At 43.7% G+C, this 15,966-nt stretch overlaps 1 protein-coding gene across 6 annotated transcripts in view; it reads right to left on the bottom strand.

Moving 5' to 3' along the window:
* LOC121879563 (myelin regulatory factor-like protein) overlaps window positions 1-15,966 on the bottom strand; it is a 96,907-nt gene that overhangs the window by 38,866 nt on the left and 42,075 nt on the right. For 3 of the 6 annotated variants that reach the window (XM_042386215.1, XM_042386218.1, XM_042386219.1), the window contains exon 2: window positions 14,128-14,202. The exons of 2 other annotated variants lie outside the window; for them this stretch is intronic. In XM_042386215.1, coding sequence (XP_042242149.1) covers window positions 14,128-14,202 — 75 coding nt within the window. Of the gene's footprint in view, window positions 1-4,260; window positions 5,395-14,127; window positions 14,203-15,966 lie in introns of those variants that run through there. One more of the 6 variants, XM_042386216.1, reaches the window with a different exon arrangement.

Raw genomic sequence — 15,966 nt, 5'->3', positions numbered from 1 at the left:
CCCAGCATCGTATCTCACATCAACTTGTTATTTCATCAAGCACTTTGTCTTAAGCCGACACTGACAGTAAATGAGTTTAATACAGTCTTAAATCATCAACATAAAGACCAGTTGTTGTACAGTGACGATGGATAATGAGAGAGTCAACTTGAGAAGCCTAATGGGCGGTGGTGGATGTGGGTCACTACTGCAGCAGGGCCACGAGGACCAACGTCTACCAAGTATACTCAAACATCAAGGTAAGCATGTGTAGTCACGAATACCTTTATACACACAGTCGCACATATCCTGTCACACGCCGCACAACCATAGACACATATACACTCATGTCCACATACACTGACACATATACACTCATGTCCACATACACTGACACACAAACATACATGAAGTGGTTCGAAAACAAGAATTACACCAACAGTTCAGTATTCAAAGTCCTCCTAATCAAGGGAGACTGAGCCCCTCCGATGGCCCTGATGCAGTGAGACATGAACAGTATTTACAACATAATCCATACACTCCTGACAAGACTGGTGCCTACACTTCAGCACCTCAATTGGCTCATTAACTGATACTACAGATGGCCAAGATGTGATTTAATAGTTTATAAGCATCTCAGAGGGCATTACTCAGTCGAGCGTTTATACCTGAAACTCGGGGATGTTCGCTTCACCAGGCTTGACCAACACTGACGCAGGTAAAGATACACTAACCAGTACATGCCCAGTACTTGTCAACAGTGTGTAAGAGAGACGTGACCGACCGCCCAAGTAGCTAACAGAACCGATCAGTGGCGAAGAGGATATAGCAAGATTATGGAGATTGGTGCTCTTCAGTGAGAAATTCCTAGGTCTACTACAAACCACAATTTCATGACGACAAAAACAGGTGATACAACATTCATTCATAAATACTTTTCTACGGTATATGATTTATCTGGCTGGAGATAAACTTTCTAAGAGGGTACCATGACAATACGACCACACTAATAAGATGAACACCACCGCTAGATTAACACTCCGCAAATTAAGTTAATCTTCCTACCTACAGTATGTCTGCTGGGTCGTTGGGCTAGGAGCGCGTGTTTACTCAGTTACACGTCTACACCGGAATAACATCAACATTTCTTAAGTGTTTATTAAATTACAACTTTTCCTTTTACCATCTCTGTGTTTACCGGTTATATAAAAAGTTTAATTAAATCTTGTAGGAGGAATGTCAGTATTTTAATTAACGGTAATATTTTTTTTACAGACTGACTGTTCCATTATTATTATTAGTTTTTAAAGATAACCCAAAACTCTCTCAGGATAGATATAATTTTCTTACTGCTAAATCGATCGCAAATATTCAATTCTCTCTGGCCTGAGGAAAATTATAATACCGGCGACAAGTTAAAGTTTCTAGACACTCAGCGGTGTGAATAGCGGCCATAAAACTCACGGTTAAATGATCCGGAAAATGACCGTAAGGAATTGGTGGTGGAGGCGTGATTGCTATTGATCACCTAGTTGTGTAGTCAAATAGTGTAGACGGAGAAAGTATTGTTTAGATGTAGAACAAAGTTATTTTATAGTGATTGTGGTCATAACACCCCTGGCAGCTTAGGTCATTATGTCATGGGGTAGTTTAGGCTCGTATAATGAGATGGTAGTTTACGCATTCAGTTTGGTACATGACCTATTTGCATACGCTCTCAGTAAACTTTTCCAATCAGGTGGTTTTCAATGTCGGCTATAGACCACTTCAACAATAACCTAACCTAACCCACTTGCATACAATTACCTGTGCCCATTTCCAGTGAACAGACAATCCTTTAAATTAAAACAAGGTCACCATCACACACACACACTTTTGCGGGAGCTCGAAACTAAACTTAGTCAAGCTTGAAGCAAGATAAAAGCTTTCCCTTTTGTATCTGGTAATCTGGGAGAGTGACGTAAACACAGTCAGTAGCACACATACGCGACAGGCTGCACACGGTGTATATAAAGTTAGGCGTGGAAATGGTCGCCGGCGTCACACTCATTCACACTCGCTCTGATAAAATCCAAACACACAAGAAAGAGATAAAAAAAAAAAACACAATAAGAGTCTTTACATGTCTGAGGTCACTGGCAGCTCACAAAACTCATTCTCACGACCACCGCTGCTGACTGGAGGGGGGAGGGAAGGATGGGGGGAGGGGGGTAGTAGGGGGAGGGAGAGGGATAGGGGAGGGGGGGGGTGGATGGTGACGGAGGCAACTTGACACAGATAACTGATTTTGTGTGTTTATATTGGGGGAAGAATTTTTTTTTTTTACAATTATAACGGCCCCGTATTGTTTAGCTAAGAGAAACCAGGTGTCTTATGGGTATTACCTACGTTAACACAGACGACATACGTGATTATTTTGGCGATCTTAACTACTTCAAGACAGATATTTTATGCAAGTTCGCGAGGTAAAATTGGCGGTGGATATGTGGTAAATTTAACGGTGAATATGTATTAGAATTTGGCGGTGAATATATGTGGTTTATGCACTAGGCGAGTGTTATTTCGTCACATCCGAGAGTTTCTGAGTTACCCGAGATAACACAAACTGTCTTCTCATGCCTGATGCGTACATAATACTGTATTACTCAACTTACACCACCCGTGAGACATATTTAGCCCCCGTGAGATATATTTAGCCCCCGTGAGAAATATTTAGCCCTCGTGAGAAATATTTACCCCTCGTGAGAAATATTTAGTCCCCGTGAGAAATATTTAGCCCCCATGATAAATATTTAGCCCTCGTGAGAAATATTTACCCCCCCCGTGAGAAATATTTAGCCCTCGTGAGAAATATTTAGCCCCCGTGAGAAATATTTACCCCTCGTGAGAAATATTTAGTACCCGTGAGAAATATTTAGCCCTCATGATAAATATTTACCCCCCGTGAGAAATATTTAGCCCTCGTGAGAAATAAGGATTATAACAATACGACTACAATTACTGCTACCACCACCAATAATAATAATAATAATCTTCACCGAAAAAGCACAAAAAAGATGTCCAGTTCAGCTCACAATTACCAACACACACAACATGACACCTGAGTGACAAATGAGCAGTAATTAGGGAGGGGGGGGGGAGAATGTAGGCAAGGTGACTCCCTCCTTACCTGCACTACCACAACACCTGTAATTACTGCCCAGGTGAGCCCCCTCCTTCACCAGTTACCTGTCTTACTAAAAAATCAACACCCCCCCCCTTTTGTAACGCTATTACCTATGTAGATAAATTTGTTTTGTAGAGTAACTGCAGGTGGGGGAGGAGGGAGAGGGGGAGTGAATTTCCTAATATGGCTTAAACTTTCTAACCTAACTGTACCTAACCTAATCTATGCCAACTGTACCTAATACTAGTTTAATCTTGAAACTCAAAAGGACAAATTTAGCTCACCGTTCGTACCTACGCCTTAATAACACCACACACCCCACACACACACACACTTTGCTCAGGCTTTTGAAGATAAGATATATTACCACTACTGTAACTACTACAACTACTCCTACAACTACTACAACAAAACACAAACCAGAACTCATAGTCCAAACCAGTGTACGCAGGTATACCAAGGTACTACCCCCACACCTCCAAGGAGAGGCTATTTTACCTCATCACCTGTGCCAATAAGACCACTCCTCCTTCCCGCGTGAAGAAGGGACCCAACCAAGGTGACCGCCACTACCACCCGTGTTGTCGTCGGGAAAAAGAAACAAGAATACAAAAAAATCAGAACAATGTGACAAAGACAATAAGAACAGTACAGGAAAATTATTTAAACCTCGGTGTCAAATCTTCTAACACCACCACCACCAAATCAACACCAGACACCTAACTTATATACATACGCATTTCAACAGCCGTGCGTAAATCCTCGTAAGTGATGACCCATTCACTCCTCCCACTTACGCAAAGACAACATCGATGGAGACTATTTGTTTACAACCTTTGAATTACGTTGTTTTACTCATTAGAACCGTAAGTAAAATATCAAATGCTCTCAAGTCTATAAAATAGTAATATATATAATCAATCCCAGGTAAACAAAAGAGTAAGTAAGTTTCCGAAATGCGTAAAATTTCAGAATTATACGTCAACAAAGACCGCTATGTATTACCCCCATTCTTCAAGTACATAAACAATATAAATACAAAAGGATTATAGATGTGTTGATTATAGAAGATTGAAATTATTAGAGATGATAATAACACCACTACCACCACTTACCATGTGTAGGGTAGTACCTCTCTGCAGGTCTCAGCTCCCCTCCACAGAACTGTCTCAGCTCATAAGCTTGTTCCATCTTATCCTGCAGGTCTTCACAGCTGTCTTACGCCCTTTACTCCCTATTCCTCACTCTTTATCAACAACACCGAGGTCCTATTTATGCGTCTACAGCCACCACAACATTGCCCTCTTTGTTTTAGATTATATAAATTACAGGATTATAACATTAGTCTATAAGAGGTTGTCAAGGCTGGCTCTTTGGGGTAAATTGTCTCAGTACCTAATATTCTGCCCTTACCGCCAGTCTAGCAGCTTTTCTGGCACTCTTGGTTGGCTGTTAGTCCTGGCCATAAAAATGCTTGTCTTTGAGGGCACTATTGGATAGCCCTTGTAATACTGTTGGTTGGCCCAGGTGACGGTGCTGACTGACCATGGCTTTACTACTTCCTGGCACTCCTGACTGATTCTGGTGCCAGTATTTGTCGACGTTGCCGTACAACTGACCTGCCTGGCCCTTGCCCTTGGCGTACAACAGGCTGGTACTGCTGACGGTCCCTGGTGGCACTGCTGGGTGGCTAGGCCCTGGGGAGTGTCGCGTGCCCTAGCAGGTACCGCTGGGTCGGGTATCAGGGAGTATCCGGTGACCACCAGCAGGGACAACCACCGGTACTCACTCAACTCCACTACACCCTAACACCTTCCTCGTGTTATCCTCTCTCTCTCTCTCCTCCTCCGGCCTTGATGACTCCAGCCGGGGATGATGATGTTAGAGGCAGCAGTAGGAAGGCTGCTGGAGGCACACACGCTGGGCGAAGATCTCACCACACCACGTTGTTCTCGTAGCCAAGCTTAAGTAAAAGTTTGTTGTGTACAAGTGGCATGCGTCCCTCCCTACACACCACGTCTTTGGTTATCAATTCTTTGGTTGTGAGTTATATATTATTTGATACACCTTTGGTATATGTAAAAATATGATCCAGAAACAAATTAATCATTTAATAATTTAAATGAAAAATTGCAACAAGCCCAGGCAACGAACGCGAACATCACGTAACACTCTCTGGAGACAGTCAGTACCTTCGTCTATCCTATCACCATACTACTACTGTATCAGCACAGACAGACACACGCACACACCACACACCGTCGATCCAGTTCGCACACCCGGTCAAGTAAGAATAATGTGTTGCCTCCCGAACCCCGTCGACGAATGCACATGTTCACAGGCCCCGCCCCCTCCCGGGAACAGACCTGTTAGCCGCGCTGTCACTGGCTGGCCCAGGTCAGTACGCACAAGTCTCCACCAATGAGCGCGGGGCTTCTAAGTGTATTCACACCTGTTAATCTATCGTGTAATGAATCTGTTTCAGGATTAGCTCCATCGATTACTTGTCTTTGATGGCGAGACTTTCTTAAATCAAGTCACGCAACGCATCTAAAAATACCTGAGTCATGGGGACAAAGGCGAGAAAAAGAGGTGTGTTATCAATTCACCTTCAAGAATTCTGATATAACTGAGCACAATACTTTATATACAGGAGGACAATGAGCAAAATTACTCAATCATTCCCGAGGACATAGAAAAAAATAATAACAACAAAAAATAACTCCCAAAATAAATCGGAGCGGACAAATGAGGGCGGACAGTGCCGGGTCAGACGTCCAACTATACTGACTCCTGCAACCAGCCATTAATTTACACCGGCCGACTTATGTAGTTCGTGCCAGGTCTATTTGCTTTCCATTTCCTCCATGTTTGGGCATCATTACGCCGCCCAAATTGCCATCAACCCTACAAATGAGCGACAGATACAAACGCTACTGGTCATGACAACTTCTTACCTATAGCTTGTGTGCATGGCAAGACTCACCTGGGGGAAAATTGGAGTTTACCTGAACTAAAAAATAACGGATCGCCTAAAGATTCTGCACCTCAGTTTATTTCACCTGAAGATTAACCACCCTACCCTACCTTAACTTAACTTACCCTACCCTAACCAAACCTATCCTAACCTACCCCACCGTAACGCTAATCTAACCTAACCTAACTTACCCTACCCTAACCAAACCTATCTTAACCTACCCCACCGTAACGCTAATCTAACCTAACCTAACTTACCCTAACCTAACCTAAACCTAACTCAACATAGGTGGTCGAGGTGCCTTGATAACATTGTAACGTCCACGAGATATTTTTCGCCTGAACGATACTAAATTAATCCCCTGAACGATACCCCTACAATACCCCAAGACATTTTTTTATTGCTACAGACGATAGAACCGATAGTTTCTACACTGTTGCCTCAGTACGATCCTCGACAATCCTACAATACCATTATAACCTGACGATACCCAGAGTGGAGTATCCCCTTGAAAATTGCAACAGAAAATGAACGATACCAAACCACCTCAAAACCGACGATACCAAACCACCTCATAACTCACGATACTAAACCACCAAGATACCAAGCCACCTTAAAACCCACGATACCAAGCCACCTCAAAACCCACGATACCAAGCCACCTCAAAACCCACGATACCAAGCCACCTCAAAACCCACGATACCAAGCCACCTTTACGATACCAAGCTACTTCCTGACAATAACGATAAATGCATTAGATAGAAGAGTCCCGTGCCGGCTGGAGTCCCCTTAGACAATTACGTCAGAAAATGGCCATGACTGTGTGTGTTTCCATCCCGGTAACGGTGGTGGCGCCCGGGGCTGTGGGTTGGCGGGTAATGTTGACCACGGCGGCCACGGTACGCTGGTGCTGGTAGGGAAACTGACCGTCAATCGTGTGGCCAGCGGGAAAGCGGGACACACACACACACACACCTCTCACGCACATACATACATACATACATACATACATATATACATACATATATACATACAGACATACATACATTCATACATCAATGCCACCCTGATCCATGATAAACACAAACATTCATACGCAACATTCGATCTCAGGTCAAAATAGAATCACCTGTAGGCTAGACTAACCGAACCTAACCGAGTAAATTAGGAATATTTTGTTACAGTTGTTTTTTTTTACGAATCAAATTCAATCAAACCAAACTTAAAACATAAATAAACAAAAATTATATTCCTGTCCAATTTCTCAAACTGTCAAGACTCGCGGAGGAATTGACGACCCGAAAGAGACAACCTGACGTAGATTGGGACGTTCTTGACACCCCCAGGAGGGAAAGGAGGCCAACTATTCGCTAGATTATTGGTTCGCCAGGAGATGTTTGGCCGCTAACCCTCAATCGAATGAAACGCTGATTGTGCTTGACGAGGCGAGACGGCGCGAGGTGGACGGGAAAGGCATGATGGTGTACTGTAGAGGCAGGATGGTGTACTGTAGAGGCAGGATGGTGTACTGTAGAGGCAGGATGGTGTACTGTAGAGGCATGATGGTGTACTGTAGAGGCAGGGTCGTGTATGGGAGAGGCAGGATGGAAAATCATATCGAACACATCATGGTCTCTTAAAACCAGAGGAACATTACTGAATATGGGTTCTTTTTCAATATACGCCGGACAGGTGAACCTTAGACCGGACAGGTGAACCTTAGACCGGACAGGTGAACCTTAGACCGGACAGGTGAACCTTAGACCGGACAGGTGAACCTTAGACCGGATAGGTGAACCTTAGACCGGACAGGTGAACCTTAGACCGGACAGGTGAACCTTAGACCGGACAGGTGAACCTTAGACCGGACAGGTGAACCTTAGACCAGACAGGTGAACCTTCTACAATAGTTCCTCTCTCTCTCTCTCTCTCTCTCAGTTATGGTGAAAATATAAACTACTGCCGACCTGTGTGGATGTTGGCCCAGACCCTGAGGCACCGCCACATTCCTCCTCACCTACACGAGGAAATGAAGGAAACGAGCTGCGTGTCTGTCTGTCTGTCTGTCTTAAAGAGGCGACCCACAATGTCCACGTGTCATGGACGGCAGTACGGAGAGACAGACAGATATTTAAAAATAACAACAGCAGAGTGGAAAGAAAAGGTGTAGAGAGAGAGAGAGAGGTTTGACTGGCTATCAAAATTTTATTATTATTATTATTATCATTATCATATCATTCTTTTCTCAGTTCCTCTTTAATCGCCTTCCCAAATCCGCATTTTTACCCCACCTCCATCACCTCCTTCCCTACCCCCACCGCTTATCACCTCCTTCCCTCCTCCTCCCCATCACCAATAATCTCTCCCTCCCCCTCCTCCTCACCCCCCCACACAGCGGAAGGAGTGACCAATGTCCGCGTGACCCAGTAATATAGTTGTGTTTCACCGCCTGCCACTTCTGCTGTTGCTGTTCCTGGTGTTCCTTAATGGTGGTATTGATGTTCGTTGGTGTTCCTTGTTTGGTGGTATTGGTGTTCCTTGATGGTGGTATTGGTGTTCCTTGATGGTGGTATTGGTGTTCCTTGGTGTTCCTTGTTTGGTGGTATTGGTGTTCCTTGATGGTGGTATTGGTGTTCCTTGAAGGTGGTATTGGTGTTCCTTGTTCCTGTTGTTCCGTGATGGTGGTATTGATGTTCCTTGTTCCTGTTGTTCCTTGATGGTGGTATTGATGTTCCTTGTTCCTGTTGTTCCTTGATGGTGGTATTGATGTTCCTTGTTCCTGTTGTTCCTTGATAGTCATCGTACTCTAGAGGTTAAGTTATCGTACTCTAGAGGTTAAGTTATCGTACTCTAGAGGTTAAGTTATCGTACTCTAGAGGTTAAGTTATCGTACTCTAGAGGTTAAGTTATCGTACTCTAGAGGTTAAGTTATCGTACTCTAGAGGTTAAGTTATCGTACTCTAGAGGTTAAGTTATCGTACTCTAGAGTTAAGTTATCGTACTCTAGAGGTTAAGTTATCGTACTCTAGAGGTTAAGTCATCGTACTCTAGAGGTTAAGTCATCGTACTCTAGAGGTTAAGTTATCGTACTCTAGAGGTTAAGTTATCGTACTCTAGAGGTTAAGTCATCGTACTCTAGAGGTTAAGTCATCGTACTCTAGAGGTTAAGTTATCGTACTCTAGAGGTTAAGTTATCGTACTCTAGAGGTTAAGTTATCGTACTCTAGAGGTTAAGTTATCGTACTCTAGAGGTTAAGTTATCGTACTCTAGAGGTTAAGTTATCGTACTCTAGAGGTTAAGTTATCGTACTCTAGAGGTTAAGTCATCGTACTCTAGAGGTTAAGTTATCGTACTCTAGAGGTTAAGTTATCGTACTCTAGAGGTTAAGTCTGAAGAGGTTAAACATCACAATTTATCCCATATATTAAACCCTGATACTCCTCTGTCGTTACCTGTATATAAAGTAACACAAATCACATCATTTTCTTTCATACATAAAACGTCATACTCTCGTCTATGTATATCTCACACATACCCTATACATAATTAAAACCAATTGTAATTCTGTATACATAAACACTAATGTTATTTTTGGTCTATGTATACGCATATATTCTTGTGTATAAGGCCAATTCTGACGCATTTATGTTATCATCAATGTATATACGTGACTGTCAATGTATATAAAAGTGACTGTCAATGCATATACACGTGCCTGTCAATGTATATACACGTGACTGTCAATGTATATACACGTGCCTGTCAATGTGTCTTGTTTCCTCAGGTATATTCCAGTGCTCAGGCGAGGTGCACGTGTCCCATACTCAACAAGGTGGTGATCTAGTTCACTCCTATTAGGTAAAAATGTCTTAACTACAGGAGGTCAACGACACGAGAGGACGGGGGGGACAGTAAAAATTTTAACACCTGCTCTACCTCCTTCCTTCCTTCCTTCTCCTTCCCTTTTCTCTGCCTTTTTCTTTTAAGCTTCCCATTCTTCCTCGTCTCCTATCACCCCTCCCTCCTCCTCCTCCTCCTCCTCATTCTCCTCTTCTAGCATTCCTCTTCTTCCTCTATCTTTCCATTTTCCACCACCTCTCTTCTTCTCTCCTCTTCCTCCCCTTCTCCTTTCCTTCATCTTCCTACTCTTACGTTCCCCTCCCTCTTCCTCCCCCCTCATCATTCACCCCCTTCCTACCCCCTCCTCATTCACCCCCCCCCCCTTCTTCCTCTTCCCAATAACCTCAACACAGAACTCGATGGTGGTAGTTGTGGTGATGATGGTGGTAGTGGTGATGATGGTGGGAGTTGTGGTGATGATGGTGGTAGTTGTGGTGATGATGGTGGTAGTTGTGGTGATGATGGCGGGAGTTGTGGTGATGATGGTGGTAGTTGTGGTGATGATGGTGGTAGTTGTGGTGATGATGGTGGTAGTTGTGGTGATGATGGTGGTAGTTGTGGTGATGATGGCGGTTGCTGTGGTTGTGATGCTATAGTGTGAATGAACGCACTACGACTGTACCTCCTAACACACACACACACACACACACACACACACACACAATTACGTGAATGGACGGAGAGAGGCTCGTTCACTGACCGCCGCATGAATGGAGCTTCTAAACGCTGGTTCTCTTACTCACGTCCAGACTCACAAAAAAAAGGTTCTTACGATCAAATGGCCTCGTTACTGATAATGTAAGAAAGAACCTAACCTAACCTAACCTCTCCTGACCTAGTCCAACCTGTCCTGTTCCTAACCTAATCTAATCAAATGGTAACCTAACTTAAACTAACCTAACATAAGTTGAAGCACAAACATAACCTCCAAAAATAGCTCAAAAATAAGCTGGGGTGTCTATTCTTCAGGTAAAATAAGCTGGGGTGTCTATTCTTCAGGTAAAATAAGCTGGGGTGTCTATTCTTCAGGTAAAATAAGCTGGGGTGTCTATTCTTCAGGTAAAATAAGCTGGGGTGTCTATTCTTCAGGTAGTTCTATTTACCGTAAGAGCGATTTGGAATATGAATCGTAGTACAACATAAAAATTACGTTGAATATAGGTGACTACAGCAGCTTGAAGACAGGTGAATACAGCAGCTTTAATACAGGTGATTACAGCAGGCATGAAACTTCCGTTAACAATTTAATAGTTACAGTAAATATCTTAAAAATTACAGAAGAATGGTAAGTGCGCTGTATCAAAGTCACGTTACATGAAAGAATGACTCTATTATTTAAATGAATGGTAAACTGTAACACTTAAATCAATGAAAGAACAGCTCCAACACTTATAAATGAATGAAAAACTGCAACACTTAAATGAATGAAAGAACAGCTCCAACACTTATAAATGAATGAAAAACTGCAACACTTAAATGAATGAAACGGCTATAATAAATGAATGAATAAATCCAACATTTACACCAGAAAAACATACATACACCCACACTACACTACACTATACTACACTACACCAACACTACACTACACTCCCCCTACACTACACCCACACTATACTACACTACACACTACCCTACACCCACACTATGCTACACTACACTACACCCACACTACACTACACCCACACTACACTACACTACACTACACCCACACTACACTACACCCACACTACACTACACCCACACTACACCCACACTACACCCACACTCCACACTACACTACACTAATCAGACCCACAAGTATAGGTTAAACAAGTCAAGTACAGTAGTTCAATAACTTTATTAAATGGCTAAAACAACGCCATCTTATTCGTCGACAACTAATACAGACGTGTGTGTAATTTTTCCCTCATAACTACAGGTCTACAGGTGATTACAGACGATAATAATTACAGTCACTCGGATACATAACGCACCACAGGTAAGACTTCTAATTAAGGAATATACAACGTGTGTAAAATTTTGACCAACATTAGACTGGGGATTTTTTTTTCTTTCTTCACCTTTACAAATCACTTAGACGTGTGTAACAGGTGTGAGTCTTTTAATTAAGGGTGATACAGGTGTGTAAATGTCTCAAGCGTAGCACATTCGTATTGCCTCCAACATGCGGTTCTATTTCAATCCAGCGAGACCCCCGAGTAAATTCCAGGGTTTGGGTTGTTAAGGTGTATAAACAAAAGCGGTGCCAGAAATGTACAAGGAACAGTAAGTCTTAATCAGTGGGTGACAAAGGAGGTGTACATTATTGGGTCTTTGTGGGCGTGTGGGAGGTGCTGTGGGGTGAGGGGAAGGTGCTGTGTGGGTGTGGTTAAAAATACTTCAAGAGAGATTTGGATCACCTGAAGATTTACCTTTCATGCTTATTTTACTTCAGGACTAACCACCCAAGCCTAACCTAACCTAACCTAACCTAACCACCCAAGCCTAACCTAACCTAACTTAATCCGCGACTCAGCCACATCTTGACTGGGGACACCACACGGGGTATAGAAGCATCTCTCCTTGCCTGTACCCCATCAGAATAGGTTAACAGTGAGGTTAGTATTTTGCTACAGAGCCAGGCAGTGTAGCTGACCAAGCCAGTAGTAGCCAGTGAGGCCAGACCAGAGGCAGGTGGTGTGTGGCCGCCAACGTGCTGGACGTGTACCTGGCTGCTCTCTCACCTACAGCCCGGGGCGCCTCGCTTCTCCCGGACACGATACAATAATAACAACACTTGACCACCGGAAGTGTGTCTCCCTCACCTCCCCCTCCCTTTAACACTCACTAAAACCCCTTCCCCTTCCCTTACTACCTATTAATATTTAGGCCTAGGCGCCCCTAACACACACCGCTCGTCTACCTATCCCAAGGGACGAGGATAGAAGCGAGTGGGACGGGGGTTGTCGCAGGTGGTGGCAGTAATGCGGGGTAGTAGCCACGCTGGTCACTCTGCACTCTTGGCACTGTTTTCTGGAGTGACACTGGTGGTGGTGAGAGTAGTGGTGATGGTGGTGGTAGTGTTAGTAGTAGTGGTAGTGGTGGTAGTGGTGATGGTAGTGTTAGTAGTAGTGGTAGTGGTGGTAGTGGTGGTAGTGGTGGTAGTGGGTGTAACTGGCACTCTTGTGAATGTTGATGCTTCATTTTTTTTCTTGTCTTTTTTTTTGTGTGTGTGCGAATCGAGAGAGAGAGAGAGAGAGAGAGAGAGAGAGAGAGAGAGTACAGTAACCGGAGCTTCACCAGCCAACACACAGGTCAGATTTCATGGCTATCAAATTCTAAAACAAAGAATATAATTATCACCAACACTTCATCCTCGACAACTTCACCTGTATATAGGGTGTCCCAGAAAAATGTTCCTGCCTCTCTCCCTCCTTCCCTGCCTCCCTCCCTGCCAGCCCCCCTCCCTCCTGCCTGCCCCTCCTCCTGCCTGCCCCCTCCTCCCTGCCTGCCCCCTCCCTGAAACTATGTAACCTAAACTCCTATAAGGGGGAAAAAAATTACAAAAAAATACAAAATAAATAACTCAAAATGCCGGTTCTTAAATACGGCTTATATATAAGTGATAAGCCATTAACATAGCACGAAATTGGGATAATGTTTGTTTTTATAAGTACTGTATATAGAAATTAGTGCATGTATGTTAAATAGGCTATGTTTTATTTAGGTCTTGCGTAGCTATTGTAATATTAGGTTAGGTTAAGTAAGGTAAGAGGGTTAGGTTAGGTTCGTTAGGTTAAGTTTGGTTAGGTAAGATTAGGTTAGGTTAAGTTAGGTTAGGTTCGTTAGGTTAAGTTTGGTTAGGTTAGGTTAAGTATTACCGGCATCTCACCTTTAGTTTGGTTACCTACCTGATCACTTCTGTACAAACATCAATGCGAATTCTCGAATAATTATATGTTGAGAATATATTAACACATACAATAATCTCTAATACGTGTGTGTATGTGTGTGTGTGTGTGTGTGTGTGTAAGTGATGTATCTATGTATGTGTGTAATTAGTTATGTGTACTTGACAACTATTTTTACCCCAAGAAACAACAATTATTTTTGTTACCGACCTCCTCCTCCTACAGGTACTCCGTCAGTCCCAGGCAGCAGGTAGCTCTTGGTGGTAGTGTGTTGCTCAAACTCACCTGGAAGGAAGACAAATAAACACACGTTGTTGTTTTTTTTGGCTATTTAATAGATTTCCGTCAAATTGTCTGTCTGTCTGTCTGTCTCTTTATGTCTATCAGTCTCTCTGTCTATCTCTCTTGGTGACTCTGTATCCTGTTTTCTCTGTCCAGCACATCATCATCACATCACAGTACAGTTCAGCACCTCAGCAACACAGCACAGCACACCATCCCCACTACAGCACAGTACAGTACAGCACACCACCCCTACCACAGCACAACACAGCACCCCCACTACAGCACAGTACAGTACAGCACACCACCCCTACCACAGCACAACACAGCACCCCCATTACAGCACAGTACAGCACCACATCACCATACCATACCGCACAGCACAACACCACACCAGCATACCACACAGCACAGCACAGCAGCTCTCCGTGGGGGCCAGAAACGATAATTTGTGAAGTTTCTGAGGAGCCACCGTTAGGGTTTGACACGGGCGACCTCTAACGGGCTGACCCATAACTTCCTCCTTGGTGTGGTTGCCTACCCTCACTCCTGCTCTCTCACACACAATATGAGGCAATGCTAGCAGGTGTGTGTGTGTGTGTGTGTGTGTGTGTGTGTGTGTGTGTGTGTGTGTGTGTGTGTGTGTGGCTGGATAGATTTATAAATGGACAGGTTTGTGGCTTGACAGATATGCATTGGTGGATTGGTGTGTAGTTGGACAGGTGTGTAAGGTAGACAGGTTTGTAGCGCGCATGTGTGTGTGTGTGTGTGAGTGTGTGTGTGTGTGTGTGTGTTTAGGTCATTGAGTGAGTGCGTTCGTGAGTGTGTAATGCATAATAGCTGTTTGTGTGTCTGGTGTGGTCCATATGCGTACTAGAGCAGGTGTGGAGCATATGTGTGTTAGACCATATGTGTAGTAGAGCATATGTGTGATGGAGCATATGTGTGGTGGAGCATATATGGAGTAATGTAATGTGCTGTACAATGTGTCGTAATGCTGGTGTATAGCATATCAGGTTGTATCGTTTGTAACTATGGTGCAACTATGCGATACAAAACATGTGTCTTATTCTGGTGTGTCGTGAACCAGGTGTGTGTGTGTGTGTAGCAGTGCAGGTGTATAGTGTGTGAAGCTAATACACCCAATGATTAAATGCCCAAACCTAACCAAAACTAACCTAACCTAACCTAAGCTAACCTACGTAACAAGAGATGAGTAAAATCTTATTATATTTAAGAGGAAACGAACCTTTTTAATACGTATAGAAAAGATGACGTCATAGTTTTATACCATTAACGCGTCTGTGATGTCATCGCTGGTACTGACCAATAGAAGGCTCACTCACTCAGACATCATAATGACGTCATGACCAATGAAAGAGCATTATGTAGTACCATGAGTGACACGATCTCTTGTTTGACCAATGAGAGGGGAGACGGAGGAAAGAAGAGGGGAGGTGAGGATATGAGGGGAAGGGGGGAGGGGAGGAGGGATGGGGGAGGGGAAGAGGGAAGGGGGGAGGATATCCACTATCAGCACTAACCTCCCCAACTCTTCCCCCAACACAACCCTTCCTTTATACCCCCCTCCCTCCCTTCCTCCCTCTCCAACAGTGTTAAGTGTTGGAGGAGGAGGAGGAAGGAAGGAGGAGGAATGGGGAGGAGGAGGAATGAGAAGAACAAAAGGAAGGAAGGAAGGAAGAAGAGGAAAGAAGAGAAAAGAAGGAAGAAGGAATAGGTAGGTAGGGAGAGAAGGAGTACTACACA

Source organism: Homarus americanus, unplaced genomic scaffold (genome assembly GCF_018991925.1).
Source record: "Homarus americanus isolate GMGI-L3 unplaced genomic scaffold, GMGI_Hamer_2.0 scaffold9741, whole genome shotgun sequence".
Taxonomy (NCBI): domain Eukaryota; kingdom Metazoa; phylum Arthropoda; class Malacostraca; order Decapoda; family Nephropidae; genus Homarus; species Homarus americanus.
Note: the sequence above shows the minus strand (reverse complement) of the source record. Positions and strands in the feature narration are given on the sequence as shown.